Here is an 18709-nt window from a genome sequence, read left to right on the forward strand (position 1 = left end):
CTAGTCCCACCCCCTGCTCAGTGCAGGATCAGCCTAAAGCATCCAGGAGAAGGATCTGTCCAGCCACTGCTTGAAGAGGGCCAGTGAGGGGGAGCTCCTGTCGGGAACCCGCTTGCTAACTGAAAAACAGGGTGCCCCTTTGAAGAAAACGTCACGCCAGGCCTGGTGAACGATACAACAGGAACAAGCTTTATTTCAGCAACGTGGAGTCCGCTGGTATGGAGTAAGAGCTTCCACCGAACTCCAGGTGGAAGCTCCCTTTTATACAAAACCCACCTCCTTAGGCTGTATTGCCCCACCCAGTACTTGCGGAGGGAACATGCTGATACAATCATGACTCATGCACATATGCGAGGTTTTCCGGGGTTCCTGATGGCCCATTTTCCTGGAACAAAGGGCCATCCCCGGGCCCTTGTCGAAAGGTGGAGGGGGACATTGAGGTTCTTTAGCGGCCATTGCCACCTCAACGATCGGGTGGGGCGCCCAGCTGCCGGCTTGCCTATGATCACCATGCCCTACCTCCGTGATCGCGGGCGCCTCTGATGGCGGGGTTCGGTCCCGTTCCCAAGCCACCAAGGACCGAACCACGACATTCTGCCCCCCCAAAGGTCCATTCTCCAACCCCCCGGGGCGGCCAGGATACCGCTTGTGGAAACGTTCAGTGAGTCGGGGCGCAAGGACGTCCGCTGCCCAGACCCATTCCCGGTCCCCCAAAGCGAAGTCCTTCCATTCCACGAGGTACTGCAACTTCCCCCTGTGGAGTCTAGAGTCCAGGATATCCGCCACCTCGTGGTGCTCCCCCCCCGGCAGGACCTCGGGCGCTGGCGGGGAAAACACGGGGTGCCAAACGTCACCGTCCGGAGTTTTTTTTAGAAGGCTCACGTGAAAGACGGGATGGATGTGCCGGAGGTTCTTGGGGAGCTTGAGCTTGACCGAAACTTCGTTGATCGGGGCCAAGACCTCGAAAGGCCCCAAAAACCGAGGGCCTAGCTTCTTGCTGGGCAAATTCAACCGTAGGTTCCGGGTGGAAAGGTAAACTCGATCCCCCGGTCGGATCTCCTCAGCTGGTCGTCTCTTCCGGTCGGCGTCCTCTTTCTGCGCTGCCTTGACTTTGTGGAGCTGCTCCTGCAGCGACTTCCAGCAGCTCCCGGCACGCTTCCCCCACTCGCGAAGGTCGGCCGATTCCCGGGCGGGGACCTCTCCAAGCTCCGGGAAGTGTCTCAGGTCTGTCCCGTAGACGACGGCAAAAGGCGACATCTCCGTGCTGCTGTGGTCTGCGTTGTTGTACGCGAACTCGGCCAGGGGGAGCAGGGGCACCCAGGTGTCTTGATGATAGGAACCGAAACACCGCAAGTACTGCTCCAGTACTTGATTAACCCGCTCGGTCTGCCCGTCCGTCTGGGGGTGGTAAGCGGAGCTCAGCCCTTGCTCGATGTCTAACAGGCGCAGGAAAGCTTGCCAAAACCGGGACACGAATTGTGAGCCCCGATCGGAAATCACCTTGTCCGGCAGCCCGTGCAGTCGGAACACGTGATCCAGGAACATCCGAGCCAACTGTGAAGCACTGGGGACACTGGCGCAAGGAATGAAATGGGCCTGTTTGGAAAATAGATCTACCACCACCCAGATCACCGTTTTCCCCTTGCTGGGAGGCAAGTCTGTTATAAAGTCCATGGAGATCACTGACCACGGCCGGGTCGGGACCTCGAGCGGGTGCAGCAGACCTTTCGGCTTGCCAACCCCCGGCTTGCAGGTCAGGCAGACAGGACAACCACTGACGTAAGCTTTTGTGTCCCGCCGCAGACTGGGCCACCAAAACCGCCGCCGGGCCAACTTCCAGGATTTTACGAAACCGAAGTGCCCGGCGGTCTTAGCATCGTGGCAGAGGCTGAGGGCTTCCCGTCGTAGCCCTTCCGGGACGTAGACAGCCTCCCCCCTCCGCCAGAGACCGGAGTCCAAAATCAAAGAGTCCCGGAGCTCAGCCAGCTCCTCGTCTGCCCCATAGGCTGCCACTAGGTGGTCTCGGAGCGGGGCGGTCGCCGGGTCGGGCTCCCATTCCTCCCTGGCCCGCCGCCTAGTGACGACCCCCCGTCCCAGCTGCTCCTCGCCAAACACGGACCTGGTGCAGGGAGCGTACCCCTCCCCATAATGCGGCAGACGGGAGAGGGCGTCCGCGAGGAAATTCTCTTTGCCGGGGATGTGACCAAGCTTGAAATTGTACCGCGAAAAGAACTCCGCCCACCTCATCTGCTTGGCGTTCAGGGATCGCGGTTGCCGGAGCGCCTCCAGATTCTTGTGATCTGTCCAGACCTCGAACGGCTCCTCTGTTTCCTCCAGCCAATGCCGCCATTCGGTGAGGGCGAACTTAATCGCAAACGCCTCCTTCTCCCAGGTAGACCAGTTCCGCTCCGTTTCGGCGAATTTTCGTGAGAGGTAGGCCGCCGGCCTCAGCTGTCCCGCCTTGTCTCGCTGCAGGAGAACCGCCCCGGCTGCTGCGTCGCTGGCGTCGACTTGTACCACCATCGGCTGGGTTGGGTCGACGTGCAGTAGCGTGGGCTCAGACGCGAAAGCTTGCTTGAGGGCCAGGAACGCTGCCTCCGATTTCTCATTCCAGCCGAGCGCTGCGCTGGGCCGCGTGGCGCGAGGACCTCTCCCCTTGGTACCTAGCAAGTCCGTGAGGGGAGCCACTACGGAGGAGTATCTGGGGATGAAGCCTCTAAAAAAGTTAGCAAACCCCAGGAAGCTTTGTAGCTGTTTCCGGGTGCGGGGCCTTTCCCAGGCCAGTACCGCCTGCACCTTCTCGGGGTCCATAGCTATGCCCTGGGCTGAGATGCGGTAGCCCAAATAGTCCAGGGAGGGACGGTGGAATTCGCACTTACCCAGCTTCACGTATAGGTGGTTTGCCAGCAGGCGCTTTAACACCTCCCTCACCAGGGTCACGTGCTCTTGGGGATCTTGGCTGTAGATCAGGACGTCATCCAAATAAACCACCACCCCCTGAAACAGAAGGTCCTGCAACACCTCATTAATTAGACTCATGAAAACCCCAGGTGCCCCGCTTAAGCCGAACGGCATCACTTTAAATTCGAATTGTCCCAATTGACAGTTAAACGCTGTTTTCCACTCATCCCCCTCCCGGATGCGTACCCGGTAGTACGCCTCCCTTAGGTCCAGTTTAGTGAACAGAGTCCCTTTGCCCAGCCGGGCCAGCAAATCCGGGATCAGCGGGAGGGGGTAAGCGTTCCCCGCTGCGATGGCGTTGAGGCCCCGGTAGTCCTGGCACAGCCGTCGGGACCCATCCTTTTTCCGGACGAACAAGACTGGAGCTCCCATGGGACTGGAAGCGGGCCGGATGAAACCTCGGGCCAGATTTTTATCCAAAAACTCCCGGAGGTCCTTGAGCTCACCCTCACTCATCTTGTAGATGCGCCCTTTGGGTAGTACCGCCCCCTCTGGGATGTTGATAGCGCAGTCCGTGCGGCGGTGTGGGGGTAGCTCGTCCGCTTCCCGCTCGCTGAAAACGGCTGCGAGGTCTCGGTACTCTGGCGGGACCTCGGGCTCTGGTTTCTCCTGCTGCGCCGCCGCCGCTCCCCTGGGACGCGCCGCCGTCCCCTTGTGGCTGGAATTCTCGTGGGGGACCCGATGCCGTGCACCCACCGTCAAGTCGAACTTCAGGGTCCCCGCCCGCCAGTCCACCACAGGGTTGTGTTCCTTCAGCCAATCCAGGCCCAACACCGCCCGATATCCCGCTACGGGGACCTGGATCAGCCACCGCAGCTCTTGGTGGTCCCCTATGTGGATGGCGATAGGACCCACCTCTTCCCCGAAAGGTCCCCCCTGAATCGGGCTGCCGTCCATCTGGACGAAAACCAGGGGAACCTTCCGAATGCGCTTCGGTAGCCCCAAAGCCCGGGCTATCTGGGGGTGGACCATGCTGTGGTCGCATCCAGAGTCCAAAAGAGCCTCCCCCACCCAACTTAGTCCGTTCTCCGGGTTCCGGAGCTCTAAAATTACCACGTTCGGAGGTCGCGCCTCATGCTGCAGGGGTTTTCCCTCGCACCGCGGGACCTGCTGCCCGGCGCCGTCTACAGCAGGTCCTGGCCGTTTCCCGTCGCCTGGGCGCTTCCCGGTTCGTTGCGGAGGTCCTCCGCCCGGCGTGCCTGCTGGGGGCGTGTCGCACCTCCCCCCTGGGAGAGCCCGCGGTCCTCCCCCCCTTGCCGTTGGCACGCTGCTGCGAAATGTCCTGACCCCCCGCATTTCAGGCACAGACCTTCCCGGCGTCTCCTTTCCCGCTCGGGGTTCGGGGGTCGTTTGGGGCGAGAGTTGTCGGGGCCCGGTCTCGGCGCCTCGGCTGACCCGCCTTTGGCCTCCCGGGGGGGTGCGGCGGCCCAACCCAGGCTGGCTTCCAGCTTGGCGACCACAAAACACCACCCCTCCAGTGTAGACAGATCTTCTTCCGTCCCCTTGATCACGGCCCATTCCCTGAGCTTCGGGTTAAGGCCCTCCCGGAAGTACTCGATTTGGGTCTCCTCGTTCCAGGAGAACACCTTGCCTGCTTCCCTCCGGAAAATGTCTATATAGTCCATAACCCCCCTAGTACCTTGTCGAAGTCCCTTGATCCGACTCTTTGCCTTGTCCTCAGCCTGGGGGTCCTGGAATCGTCGGCGGAGCGCGACCACGAAGTCCTGCAGGTCCCGAGTTGCCGGGTCGCCGCGCTCGGCGAACCCTAGGTACCACTGACCCGCCTTGCCCTGGAGACACGATGCCACCCCCCAGACCAAGTCCTCGGAGTCCTCATACCGGTCTCCATACCTCCGGGCATGCGTCAGCGCGTGGAGGAGGAACTGCGGGAGGTCGTCCGGCGTCCCGTCGAAACGCGCCTTAAGCTCTGGGGGGGAACGTTTTGGAGAGTAGTCCGACCCCCTCCGGATCCGGGATTCTCGGCGTCCGCCGTCTCGTCCTGCTCCGCTCCACCGGCTACCAACTTGCCCAACGACGCCGTGCCGCTCCCTGCCTTGCACGTCGCTCCTGCGTTGGTCCGGCTCTCGCCGCCCCGTCGGCTCACCCACTCCCCCGAGATCCTCTGCTATCTCGCCTCTCCGCTGGCCGTCTCGCCTACTCGGGACTGAAAACTGCTCCGGGTCGGGGTCCGGGGCCCGCTCACCAGTACCGGGCTCGTCCTCGTCGCTGGAGACGTCCTCACTCGACGCGATCCCCTCCGCCGTTGTATTACCAGTCCCCCCGGGCCCGGCCCGAGCTTGCTCACGGGCTTCAGCTGCCTGCAAGCGCCTGGCCAAGTCCGCCATGGCCCGCCGCAGGTCCTCTAGGGATTCCTCAGGTCCTACCGGGCGAAGCGCCTGCCTCAGCTGGGTGTCCCAGGTTGGGGCCAACCCCCCAGGCCTCGGCGCGCTCCCCGCCGTGCTTGGGAAGCCCATGGCCCGGCGCCTTCCCTTGGCCGCCGCTGCCGAGGGTCTCGGGGTCCCGGACAGCTGCTCCTGGCCCCCCGATTTTCGGAGGAAATCTCCCGGGGACATTAAACTCATGTTCCCGGGGTTCGTGGGGGTCGAGACCGCCCCGTTGCTTGAAAACGCCATCTCTGGATCCGTCCCGATAAGCGCTCGGATGCGATGCCGACCCTGGAGTTCGGTGGGAAGCTCTTACGATGTCGGGAACCCGCTTGCTAACTGAAAAACAGGGTGCCCCTTTGAAGAAAACGTCACGCCAGGCCTGGTGAACGATACAACAGGAACAAGCTTTATTTCAGCAACGTGGAGTCCGCTGGTATGGAGTAAGAGCTTCCACCGAACTCCAGGTGGAAGCTCCCTTTTATACAAAACCCACCTCCTTAGGCTGTATTGCCCCACCCAGTACTTGCGGAGGGAACATGCTGATACAATCATGACTCATGCACATATGCGAGGTTTTCCGGGGTTCCTGATGGCCCATTTTCCTGGAACAAAGGGCCATCCCCGGGCCCTTGTCGAAAGGTGGAGGGGGACATTGAGGTTCTTTAGCGGCCATTGCCACCTCAACGAGCGGGTGGGGCGCCCAGCTGCCGGCTTGCCTATGATCACCATGCCCTACCTCCGTGATCGCGGGCGCCTCTGATGGCGGGGTTCGGTCCCGTTCCCAAGCCACCAAGGACCGAACCACGACAGCTCCCCACCTCCTTAGGCAGCCCCTTGCACTGCTGAACTAGACTCCTAGAATCCCAGAGTGGGAAGGGGCCATCCAGGCCATCTAGTCCCACCCCCTGCTCAGTGCAGGATCAGCCTCAAGCATCCAGGAGAAGGATCTGTCCAGCCACTGCTTGAAGAGGGCCAGTGAGGGGGAGCTCCCCACCTCCTTAGGCAGCCCATTCCACTGCTGAACTAGACTCCTAGAATCCTAGAGTGGGAAGGGGCCATGCAGGCCATCTAGTCCCACCCCCTGCTCAGTGCAGGATCAGCCTCAAGCATCCAGGAGAAGGATCTGTCCAGCCACTGCTTGAAGAGGGCCAGTGAGGGGGAGCTCCCCACCTCCTTAGGCAGCCCCTTCCACTGCTGAACTAGACTCCTAGAATCCCAGAGTGGGAAGGGGCCATGCAGGCCATCTAGTCCCACCCCCTGCTCAGTGCAGGATCAGCCTCAAGCATCCAGGAGAAGGATCTGTCCAGCCGCTGCTTGAAGGCCACCAGTGAGGGGGAGCTCCCCACCTCCTTAGGCAGCCCCTTCCACTGCTGAACTACTGGGACTGTGAAATTATTTTCCTTATATCTGGCTAGTACCATTCTACATGTCTTTTAAACCATTTACTGCAGGTCCTATTCTCTGCTGGCCACAAGAACCGCTCCCTGCCCTCCTCAAAGAGACAAACTTTCAGAGCAGGCTGTCAGCCAGGGTTCCGTGAAGCCCTGGGGTTTCTTGAAAGCCCTGCAAAGGTTTCCCGAATGGCTGGGAGGTAATTTATTTTATCCGGTAATTTATGACCATATCTAGTCATGTAGACCCCCCCCCCCCAAATGGCCAATGATGGGCCTGGAGGGGGTGGGAAGGGGAACAGCCCCAGGTGGGCATGTCCACAGCTCTGCTTCCCAAGTGTTTTCTGCCCGATTGCGCAACCTCCGTGTTTTCTTGAAGCCTGAAGAATGTTTCAATGGTAAAAATAAAGATGAGAAACGCTGTTTTCAGGTGTTTGGTGGGCGAAGCAAAGCCGCCTGGATTTCCTGCCAGCCGCTCCACTTACCTTATCAGCATCGAACCCCAAGGAGAACAGGAAGGGCTTTTCTTGGAGAACTGCCTGTTGCCACTCCTTTCCAGAGGCCACCCCAATAAACCAGTCCTTTTCATAGCCTTCCAGGCAGCTCAGAAGCTCCTCGGAGGTTTCGAAAGGACCCAGGCTTGCTTTGTCCACCAGGAGCTTTACGGTGTATCTGAAAGGATAGATCACATGACACGAGGCGGGAGAGTGGGGCTTTAGGCCTGCCTTTCAGTACTTTGGGTCATGAAAAGCAGGATATAAAACCTTCAAAGCAAAAAGGGAGGGGAATTTGGAACACTGGTGCTTACCGGCGGGATGGCACCCCCTAGGCTCCACCCCCTACCTCAGATTGGCTGCGGGCAAGACGATTCCCACGGAAGCTCCGCCTATAACCGCCAAACCCCTCCACTTGAGGCCGTTACCTGAATGCTTTCAACGCCATCTGAAGCAGCTCCGGATTTCCTGCCAGCCAACGCCGGCACGCTGACCAGGGGATGTCTCCGTTGTACGTTCGGAATATCTGACCAGGAGAGGGAAGACTGTGATCTGCTCCAAACATACCGATCCAACAGGGCAAGACCGCCTGGAGGTACACTTCCCGCAGTGCGGGGTCTGTCACAAAATCTTCAAGCGGACCGAAATGATCGTCTTTTAAGCGAGAGAAATAGAGCTGGCGGAGGACCAAATGGAACCAGTCTTCCGGGAACGCTTGCTCCATTTCCTTCAGCTCAGCTCCTGGGTAAGCTGCCATTCTCCACTGCCTCGGAACGGCCAGCAGTTCAGAACAGCGGCTATTGAATGTCACAGGGGGTGGCCCTGGCGGTGGCCGTGACATCCGCCGCTTTCCGGTGCCTAAAGCAGGTAAAGCAGGAAGCCTCGATTCATAAAATCGACTTTCTCCTAGTTCATCCGCCATGTCTACTGCTCCGGGGAGAGACGAGAAGAGTTTCGGCAGACTTCCTCGCGCTGCTGAGGTTCTCCTGCTGGATTCACGTTCTAAGAAGTGACTGTTATCGGTCCAGGCCTCTATCGACTCCATGCTGAGACGATCAGACCGGGACAACCCCAGGCTCATCCTTTCTCCGACCTTGCTCAAAACATCGGGTGGCATCAAGGGGGGAGACTCTCGCTTCCGGGCCTCGCCGGGCGACGCCGGCCTTTTTAACTTCGTGTAGCAATGGTGGACCAGCACCCACAAGATGACCTTGACAAAATCATCTTTCATATGCCACCGGTTCTCCGGTACATCGATGATCCCGGACAAGACATTGCGGGCGTCCGAATATAGTTTCGTGGGCAGAACCGCACATGGGGTTAAGACGCTCCCGAAGTGACGGTTAATGGAAAGCCTCTGAGGGCGGTCCTCGGATTCGAAAGCCGTTTCAAAAATGTCGTCCACCCGGCGGACTTCCGCAGTGTGGCACGAGGTCTCCTCCAGCTCTAGCCCCTGAAAGGCAAACGGCGGATCAGACAAAGGCGTTTGTGTATTTGCATGGACGAGCTAAAAATAGGATGGCTTGGTTCTGACCATCCTTAGATTCATGGTTGAGATCGGGGTTCCCCAAATTTTGGATCCTGCAGGCACCTGTGGAATCTGGGCACAGGCCAGGGGGCGCAGCCATGAAGTGGTTACTGCAGAAGGCAGAGCCAGCCAGAATATTTTTAATATAGTTTTTTTAATTTGTTCGATTCTATACCACTCTTCCCTGCATGTAGGCTTGGGGTGGCTTACGATAAATAAAAACCGCTGGAACTATCACAGTTCCACAGAGTCTGTAAGACTGAGCTCTTCCACCAGGCGTTTGGTTGAGGTCACAATGAGGGCCATCTACCCAGTCTCCCCTACAGCACGGGACTGGCGGTCCACTGAGTTGAACAGGAGGGGAAAAGGGTGGGTGGGTTTTGAGTGGGTGGGCACTGTGGGGCTGCACTTCCACATTTTTAATATAAGCAGCCACAAATTCAGCTGGTCTGGGAGGGGCAAACAAAACCAATAGAAGAAGAAGAAGAAGAAGAGTTGGTTCTTATATGCCGCTTTTCCCTACCAGAAGGAGGCTCAAAGCGGCTTACAGTCGCCTTCCCTTTCTTCTCCCCACAACAGACACCCTGTGAGGTGGGTGAGGCTGAGAGAGCCCCGATATTCCTGCTCGGTGAGAACAGTTTTATCAGTGCCGTGGCGAGCCCAAGGTCACCCAGCTGGCTGCATGTGGGGGAGTGCAGAATCGAACCCGGCATGCCAGATTAGAAGTCCGCACTCCTAACCACTACACCAAGCTGGCTCTCAACAGGTAAAAAGTGGTATTTTCTTGAAATGTATTAAATGCAGTCCTAGGTTATTTAAATGTTTTTGCAACCCGAACATTTAAATAACCCAGGACTGCGTTTAATACATTTCAAGAAGATACCACTTTTTGCCTATTGGTTTTGTTTGCTTTTGGTTATATTTCCATGAGAAACCAACGGTGTTTCTTTATATGGACTGGGTCTGGGAGTGGCAATCAACAAATGTGAGTGAGTGAGAGTGAGAGAGACAGACAGACAGAAAACCCATAGCCCTCCACCTAGCTAACCCCAACTGGGAGAACCTAAACTGTGATGGGGGGGGGGGGAGCCAAGGAGGAGAAGGAAAGACCATATCCTTCCCAGATAGCATGGCCTTGACCATATGCTTGGCGGTGTAGGGGCCGTTTTGCATTGGGCTTACTAAGCCGGCCCAGAATACGGAAGCTGTATGCTCCTTGTGGCTCAGAAGAGCATATTCATTAAGCTGCTCGGTTCTTCTACTATAACAAGGCTGCTCCTGCTAGGGGCTCATGGTCATTGTAGTCCCATGGACTTCTGGAGAGCCAGTTTGGCCACCCCTGGGCTATAAGAACCTTCACAAACAGCAGCCATTCTTTAACGTCAAAACACACGGAAGACATTCTATAGCAGCTGAGGCTAGAACGCCGCACTTCTGGAAGCAGCCCATAGTCACCTTAATGTTAACGCAGCAGTAAGTGAAGCCTCTCTCCAACACGTGAATCCACACCAGTCTGTCCTGAAATCGGCACAAGTAGTGAGACCCAGGTGAGCAGAGGCCTGGGAGAGGAACAAAACCCATTAATGGTCGCTGCCAGGTGGGAAAAAAAAGAACACCGCACCACTTACGCCATGGACGCAATCCTGACGCCACTTAAGCAGGAACCTGAGAGTTGAGCTATTGCACAGATTGGCCGGTGGGTCTTCACATTTCCATGGACTACAATAACCATGAGGCTCTGCCACCATGGCGAATCAGCAGGGGCTCATGGTCATTGTAGTCTACGGACATCTGGAGAGTAACAGTTTGGCCAAACCTGCGCTAGGAATGAAGACTGCATGAGGACAGGGAAGCTTAGGGTTACTATTTATTGCTGAAAAAAACATGAAGTGAAAATGAAGGCACACCAGGCCATTTCAAGAACAGATCTGAGAAGGCAGGAAGATCCGTCTGTAGTGCATGCATGCGTCCTTACTGCAAAGAAGACTGCCAGCTGAGGAAAAGATGGTCATATACAGTTTCCATAATTGCTTCAAAGCAACAATAGCTATGAGATTCCGGAAAGACTTTCTGCTTTGAATTGCAAATGTGGGACTTTTCCCCCCTTCCAGCAAAAATAAATGAGAGTTCGTTTTTAAACCCGGCTTTTCACGACCCGAAGGAGTCTCAAAGCGGCTTACGATCGCTTCTCCTTCCCGTCCTCTCAATAGACACCCTGTGAGGTAAGTGGGGCTGAGAGAGCTCCGAGAGAACTGCTGAGGACAGCTCTATCAAGCTGGCTGCATGTAGACGAGCAGGAGATCAAACCCAGTTTGCCAGATTAGAAGACGCTGCTGTGAACCTGTACACCAATCTGAAGCTTTATTCATGGTAACAGACAGCACTATTTTACAACAATGTCCATCACTGGGCAGAAAGGTGTCAAAATGGATTAATAAGGTCCCCACTCCTTTCCTGCCCACAGGGCAGGGTTGCTGCATGGGCAATTACCAGGAAGGGAGAATTTTGGCTGATGCAGCTTCTCCATTCACTTTAGATTCAGAACAGGGAGAAGCTGCAATCTGCCGATCTTTTCTGAACCACTATACAACTAAGAATACAAGAATCTTGTTAGTGAATTATATTGAATTTTCAGGGGCAAGCAGGGTTTCAGGGGGGTCAGATGCTAAGCAGACCCAAACCAGTTAGCCTCAGCACAGTGTAACCTCCATGGTCCACACCATTTTATCAGCCTAGTTAATGTAAAATGTCTTATTTCCTGAATAACAGGCAGGGTAGGAGGTATGTCAGCAAAAGCCAGCTGGCTGTTTATCAGTCATCAGGAATCATAGAATCACAGAATCATAGAGTTGGAAGGGGCCATACAGGCCATCTAGTCCAACCCCCTGCTCAACGCAGGATCAGCCCTAACCATCCTAAAGCATCCAAGAAAAGTGTGTATCCAACCTTTGCTTGAAGACTGCCAGTGAGGGGGAGCTCCCCACCCTCTTAGGCAGCCCCTTCCACTGCTGAACTAGACTCATAGAATCCTAGAGTGGGAAGGGGCCATACAGGCCATCTAGTCCAACCCCCTGCTCAACGCAGGATCAGCCCTAAGCATCCTAAAGGAAATCTCCGGCATTGCCGAAACTCCCTCTCTTGGCAGAGTTCAACGTTAGCACTTGAGCGCGATCCACAAAACCCATTATATTAGTTAAAAATTAAAACAGCCCATTCTACCCTGCTGAGCTAATGGGAGTACATTCTCCTGCTTTGCAAAAAAATTAAATAATGAATCACTCGCAATTGTGCTTAGCAGTCAAAAAAAAAAAAGAGAGAAAAAACACACCTTGATCTTAAGACCTAAAGCGATATTCCCTGTTCAGGGAATGTTTAGTCAGGTCTTTTCCCATTAAAGACCAGGTAAAATTCTTCTACAAATTAATTTTTAAAAACCACTTGGATCCTCAAAGCAGGCTTGCCCCAGCACTGCACTTTCAAATCAGCAAGCGGACGGTATCTCACGACTGCATCTCTCTTCTTTGCCGGGGAATTTCCCAACACTTTTCTCTCCAATTCCGACCTATCGTGATCACCAGTAGAATAGAAGCCAACTCTGCCAAAAATTAGTATTCTCTCCCACTTTACAGGCTTATTCCAGAATAAGGTCACCACAACCTATGCGTGACAATGACTGTGAACCCCCTTCTGGGTTCACACTTGGTTCTGAGCAGTGTACAAAGGCCGTGCTGGGAAATCCCACAGCCGCTTGCTGAGTCCTGGGAGCTGCTTATATAAGCTGGGCAGTAGCAACAGAATGTGCTGCCATGTCAACAGGAGTGCCGGAGGAGTCAAAAGATGAGGCGTTGGGAAAAAAAATACTAAATGTTCAACATTTGTCAAGATTGACAACTTTATCACCACAAGACAATGAGGCTCAGTGGCAGAGCCTCTGCTTGGCATGCATAAGGTTCCCGGTTCAGTCCCGGCATCGCCAGTTAGAAGGACCAGACAGGAGGGGGTGGGAAAGACCTCAGCCTGAGACCTTGGAGGTCAGATTTGGCATACTGACTCTGACAGACTCATTGAGTTGGAAGGGACATCTTGGGTCATCTAGTCCAACCCTCTGCGCTATGCAGGACTCTCCCAACTCTATCACTCATCCACTGTCACCTGCCACTCCCTTGAACCTTCACAGAATCAGCCTCTCCGTCAGATGGCCCTCCAGCCTCTGCTTAAAAATCTCCAAAGATGGAGAAGCCATCACCTCCCGAGGAAGCCTGTTCCACTGAGAAGCCGCTCTAACTGTCAGGAATGATTAGATGGAATTTAGAATCATAGAGTTGGAAGGGACCTCCTGGGTCATCTAGCCCAACCCCCTGCACTATGCAGGACACTCCCAACCCTCTTGCTCATCCACTGTCACCTGCCACCCCCTTGAACCTTCACAGAATCAGCCTTTCCCTCAAATGGCTCTCCAGCCTCTGTTTTAAAATTTCCAAATACGGGCCTGATTCAGTAGAATGCAACTTCACGTGCTCCAATGACACGGGGAGAACAGGTGACCTTTCCATGTACCACTGTTCAGCAGAAGAGAATAACTCCTTTGCCTTTTTTTAAATGACCCAAGGGAGCCCAAAAAGATTTACCATCGAAGCAACCTGGATATCCAAGTGGATGCACACAGGGAAAATTCTTCCCAGGATAATAGGTTTCAAAGCGTCACAATAGTAGTAAGAAGAAATTTACTCTTACGCCCTGCCCTTCTCAGTTGACTCAGGGTGGCACACAACAGATGAAATCATGCAAATAATCCATGTACAACAAATTGACAATTAGCATAAGTGGGTTTTAAAAGTATTAAAAATAAAAGGAAACAGCCGCCTATTTTATAATTACCAACCTTTGGGGAGGTTGCATGATGTTAATCTGTGGGCAGTTAAGAGGCCTCAAGCAGGGAAGCCAGCATGTTAACAAAGTTTTTCTTAGCCTCAACCAGAATCCTGGCAGAACAGCTTCATCTTACAGGCCCTGCGGAAGTGCTTAAAGACCCGAGGAGACCCAATCTCACCAAGGAGAGCCTTCCGCCAACCTGGGGCCAGGACCAAAAAAGGAACATATAAAATGGTCATCTACCAATATATGTAATATATGTAATACTAGGCGCAATCCCGTTGCATTCAGGAATACAATGGGTGCTAGATTGAGGGGGTGGTGGTGGAAGAACTCGGTGGATGGCCTCTCCATCCCCCCCAGGACCTGGAAAGGCTGCAGGCAGCTGTTAGGGAACTCACAAGCCTCCAAGCCTCAGAGAGGAGTGGAAGGAGGAGGGAGCAGTCAGGGGTGGGGGGTGGCAGGCAATTGGCTGGCCGCTGGATGGACAGGAAAGCCGATTGGGGGAGGAGGCACTCAGGGGCGGGATAGCCACCCTGTGTGGGAATTAAGTGTCATGCACTTAAGCCATGAGACCAGCTCTTCCTCCTAGGCCTTATCAGAAATATATTATGTGGAACAGATATAGTGAGCAAAAGAGAACAAGATGCAATTCATTAAGGAGAAGTGCAGAGTTCTATATCTGGGTCGCAAAGGTGAGTAACAGACTAGATGGGAGATGCAGTTCTGGGGAGCAGTGGGTGTGAACGAGACCTTGGGGTACTTGTGGATTGTAAACTAAACATGAGCAGGCAGTGTGATGCAGCGGTAAAAAAGGCAAATGCCATTTTGGGCTGTATCAACAAGGGCATCACATCAAAAGTCACAAGATGTCATTGTCCCATTGTATACGGCACTGGTCAGACCACACCTGGAGTACTGTGTGCAGTTCTGGAGGCCTCACTTCAAGAAGGACGTAGATAAAATTGAAAGGGTACAGAGGAGAGCGACAAAGATGATCTGGGGCCAAGGGACCAAGCCCTATGAAGATAGGTTGAGGGACTTGGGAATGTTCAGCCTGGACAAGAGGAGGTTTGGAGGGGACAGATTGCTGTCTTTTAAGTATTTTAAAGGTTGTTATTTGGAGGAGGGCAGGGAGAGATTCCTGTTGGCAGCAGAGGATGGGCTTAAACTACTAGCGAGGTATCAGGTATTGGCTAGGTATCAGGGAAAAAATTTCAGTCAGTTGATCAGTGGAATAGGCTGCCTAAAGAGGTGGTGAGCTCCCCCTCACTGGCAGTCTTCAAGCAAAGGTTGGATACACACTTTTCGTGAATGCTTTAGGATGCTTAGGGCTGATCCTGCGTTGAGCAGGGGGTTCGACTAGATGGCCTCTATGGCCCCTTCCCACTCTAGGATTCTATGGGTCTAGTTCAGCAGTGGAAGGGGCTGCCTAAAGAGGTGGGGAGCTCCCCCTCACTGGTGGTCTTCAAGCAGTGGCTGGACAGATCCTTTTCCTGGGTGCTTGAGGCTGATCCTGCACTGAGCAGGGGGTGGACTAGATGGCCTCCATGGCTCCTTCCCACTCTAGGATTCTAGAGCCATTATGTCATTGTGCACGATACCCAGTTTTTAAAGCCGACTTACCCAGGCTACCAGACAAGAAAGCGGCCTGCAAAGCCGATGTCAAGCTGGGAACCATTTGCTGATAATAGACGGTGTCCGGACACAGGTAGGCGGTCTCCCCCACTGGTCCCGGCCAGCTGCGGAGGGGCCTCGGAAAGCCGACCAGAAAGATGGGGAGGCTGAAGAGGGGCAGCAGGGGGGAAGACAGCAGTGCGCAGAGCGCTATGAGGGTCAGGAGGACTGGGAAGAAGACCACGTTGAGCACAAGGAGGGGTGCTGAGGACGTCCGGCGCTGTTTTTTCTCTGTCCAGGATGTCCAGAGGACGGTTATTGCAAACTGCAGTTTGGAGACAAACTGAAACAGTCGATTCCGGATGAAGCCGACCTAGCAAAACAGAAAGAATAGTTTCGTGTGGATCTTTTTTTTTTTAATTATAGTCCACCTTTTTGGCTGAAGTTTGAGCAGAAGAGTTGGTTTTTATTCTCTGCCCAAAGGAGTGTAAAAGTGGCTTACGATCACCTTCCCTTCCGCTCCCCACAATGGACACCCTGTGAGACCTCTGACATGATTGCTCTGTGAGAACAGCTGTAACAGGACTGTGACTAGCCCAAGGGAACCCAACTGGCTGCATGTGGCATAGCAGGGAATCGATTCCAGCTCCCCAGATTAGAAGCCACCGCTCTTAACCACTACACCAAGCTGGGGATTACAGCATACCATCCAGTGCAATCAGACCACAGATGCTAACTCAGTGAACAGAGTGATGGAGCATTTACTCTGTTTTGCTACCTGAAACCTCTTGAGGAACCATTTTATTTACTTTTATTTACTTTATTTACTTTTATTTACTTGAAACATTTTGATGCTGCCTTTCCACCCAATCAAGGTTCCCCAACGCAGCAAGTAGAAAACAACTGAACAATTAAAAACATTGATTTTACATGATGAAACCACCCAACAAAACACAACAGAAAACCAACCACAAAAAAGATCTCCGCCCACTGGTAGGAGACACGGTTAGAGAGGGACAGACTCATTGCCCTGGAGAGGGAGCGCCAAAGTTTTGGTGCCACAGCCAAGAAACCGGACAGAGATAGTTTAATGATTGTACTGGCTTTGAAGTAATTGATGGTTAAGAGAGACGGCTCCTAATCTGAAGAGCCGGGCTGGATTCCCCATGCCTCCCCAGGCAGCCAGCTTGGGTGACCTTGGGCCAGTCAGTCCTATTAGAGCTGTTCTAGCACAGTTCTGTCAGAGCTCTCTGAGCCCCACCCGCCTCAGACAGTGTCTGTTGTGGGGAGAGGAAGGGAAGGCGATTGTAAGCCACTCTGAGACTCCTTCGGGCAGTGAAAAGCGGGGTATAAAAACAACTCTTATTTTTTCTTGGGCTGTTACCCATCCAGCTTCAGGTGGCAGGGGCCACCAAAACAGGACCTCTTAAGATGACCAGAGTGGACCAGTACATTCATATGGAAGGTATAATAAAATCAGAGTCCAGTAGCACCTTGAAGACCAACCAAGATTTATTCATGGCGTGAGCTTTCGAATGCAAGCACTCTTCCTTGGAAGACGGTGCAAGCACTCAAAAGCTCATGCCCTGAATAAATCTTTGTTGGTCTTCAAGGTGCTACTGGACTCGAATTTTGTTGTGCTACTTCAGACCAACACGGCGACCCACTTGAATCTATCCGGAAGGTATGTTGATCCCGGCCAAATAGAGCTGTAATGGTCAATATCCCAACCTCAGTATGGAAATAAAGCGTCAAATGCTCTGGGTTGCTCAGCAAAGCCGGGCTTGAACAAAACAGGGAAAAGCAAGGACGGAAGCCGGACTGCCAAATGTACATTAGTTCGATCCATTATTTTTCCAATAGCCACTTTCGGCGGTGAAAGTTGGGCGGTGAAGAAATGGGAAAGGAGGAGAGTTGATTTCTTTGAATGTGCTGGAGAAGGCTTCTGCAGGTTCCAGAGATAGCAAAAGTCACAAATAAGGAAATACTAGAAAGCATAAAGAGCCTCTTGTGGCGCAGAGTGGAAAGGCAGCAGACATGCAGTCTGAAAGCTCTGCCCATGAGGCTGGGAGTTCGATCCCGGCAGCCGGCTCAAGGTTGACTCAGCCTTCCATCCTTCCGAGGTCGGTAAAATGAGGACCCAGCTTGCTGGGGGGTAAACGGTAATGACTGGGGAAGGCACTGGCAAACCACCCCGTATTGAGTCTGCCATGAAAACGCTAAAGGGCGTCACCCCAAGGGTCAGACATGACCCGGTGCTTGCACAGGGGATACCTTTACCTTTTTAGAAAGCATAAAGCCTGAGCTATCACCAGAAGCCAAAATCACGAAACTCCGGCTCACTTACTTTGGCCATATCATGGGATCCAACTCAATAGAAGAAGCAATCATGCTAGGATTGGTCAGTGGAAAAAAGAAACCAGGCTGACAAAGAGCAAGGAGGTTGGACACGGTCAAAATGGACACAGCTTACCAACAGTCAAATTCTTAGGGAAAACTGGTATAAAATGTCCTATAGGTTATATGTAACACTAAAAGTGATGGCTGCAATTGCAAAAAGTTGTGATAAGTGTTGAAAATGTGCAGATAAACTAGGTTCTTTCAATCACATGTGGTGGAAATGTGAAAAAATGTATAAGTTCCGGGCTAAGGTTCATACAATAATGCAGAAAATATGGGAGTTGAACTTTCTTATGAAGCCTGAATACATGCTATTAAGTCTACCACCGCAGTGCCTCCCAACACACACAAGAAGTCTATTCTTTTATTCGACGATGGCAGCAGGATTAGTGCTGGCTAGAAAATGGAAAACGCAGGAGCTACCGTCAATTGAAGACTGGTTGAGCAAATTGGCGGATCTCACCAAGATGGCTAAACTGACATTAATGGTTAATGGAAAATCAGAAGAAGCCTTTCAGGAACAATGGGAGAGCCAGTTTGGTGTAGTGGTTAGGAGTGTGGACTTCTAATCTGGCATGCCGGGTTCGATTCTGCACTCCCCCACATGCAGCCAGCTGGGTGACCTTGGGCTCGCCACAGCACTGATAAAGCTGCTCTGACCAAGCAGGGATATCAGAGCTCTCTCAGCCTCACCCACCCCACAGGGTGTCTGTTGTGGGGAGAGGAAAGGGAAGGCGACTGGAAGCCGCTTTGAGCCTCCTTCGGGTAGGGAAAAGCGGCATATAAGAACCATCTCTTCTTCTTCAGTAATCTCAGGGCTCTCTCAGCCTCACCTCCCTCACAGGGTGTCTGTTGTGGGGAGAGGAAGGGAAGGCGACTGTAAGCCACTTTGAGACTCCTTTGGGTAGGGAAAAGCGGCATATAAGAACCAACTCTTCTTCTTCTTCAGTAATATCAAGGCTCTCTCAGCCCCACCTCCCTCACAGGGAGTCTGTTGTGGGGAGAGGAAAGGAAAGGGGAATGTAAGCCACTTTGAGACTCCTTCGGGTAGGGAAAAGC

The 18709-nt window shown here is 53.6% G+C and overlaps 1 protein-coding gene across 3 annotated transcripts in view; it reads right to left on the reverse strand.

The window, feature by feature from the left end:
• Positions 1-18709, reverse strand: part of PCNX4 (pecanex 4) — a 37486-nt gene that overhangs the window by 2443 nt on the left and 16334 nt on the right. For all 3 annotated transcript variants that reach the window (XM_077323947.1, XM_077323945.1, XM_077323946.1), the window contains 4 exons: positions 15260-15623; positions 10217-10320; positions 7662-8686; positions 7225-7411 (listed from right to left, as the gene is read on the reverse strand). In XM_077323947.1, coding sequence (XP_077180062.1) covers positions 7225-7411; positions 7662-8686; positions 10217-10320; positions 15260-15623 — 1680 coding nt within the window. The remainder of the gene's footprint in view (positions 1-7224; positions 7412-7661; positions 8687-10216; positions 10321-15259; positions 15624-18709) is intronic.

Source organism: Paroedura picta, chromosome 2 (genome assembly GCF_049243985.1).
Source record: "Paroedura picta isolate Pp20150507F chromosome 2, Ppicta_v3.0, whole genome shotgun sequence".
In the NCBI taxonomy this organism is placed as follows: domain Eukaryota; kingdom Metazoa; phylum Chordata; class Lepidosauria; order Squamata; family Gekkonidae; genus Paroedura; species Paroedura picta.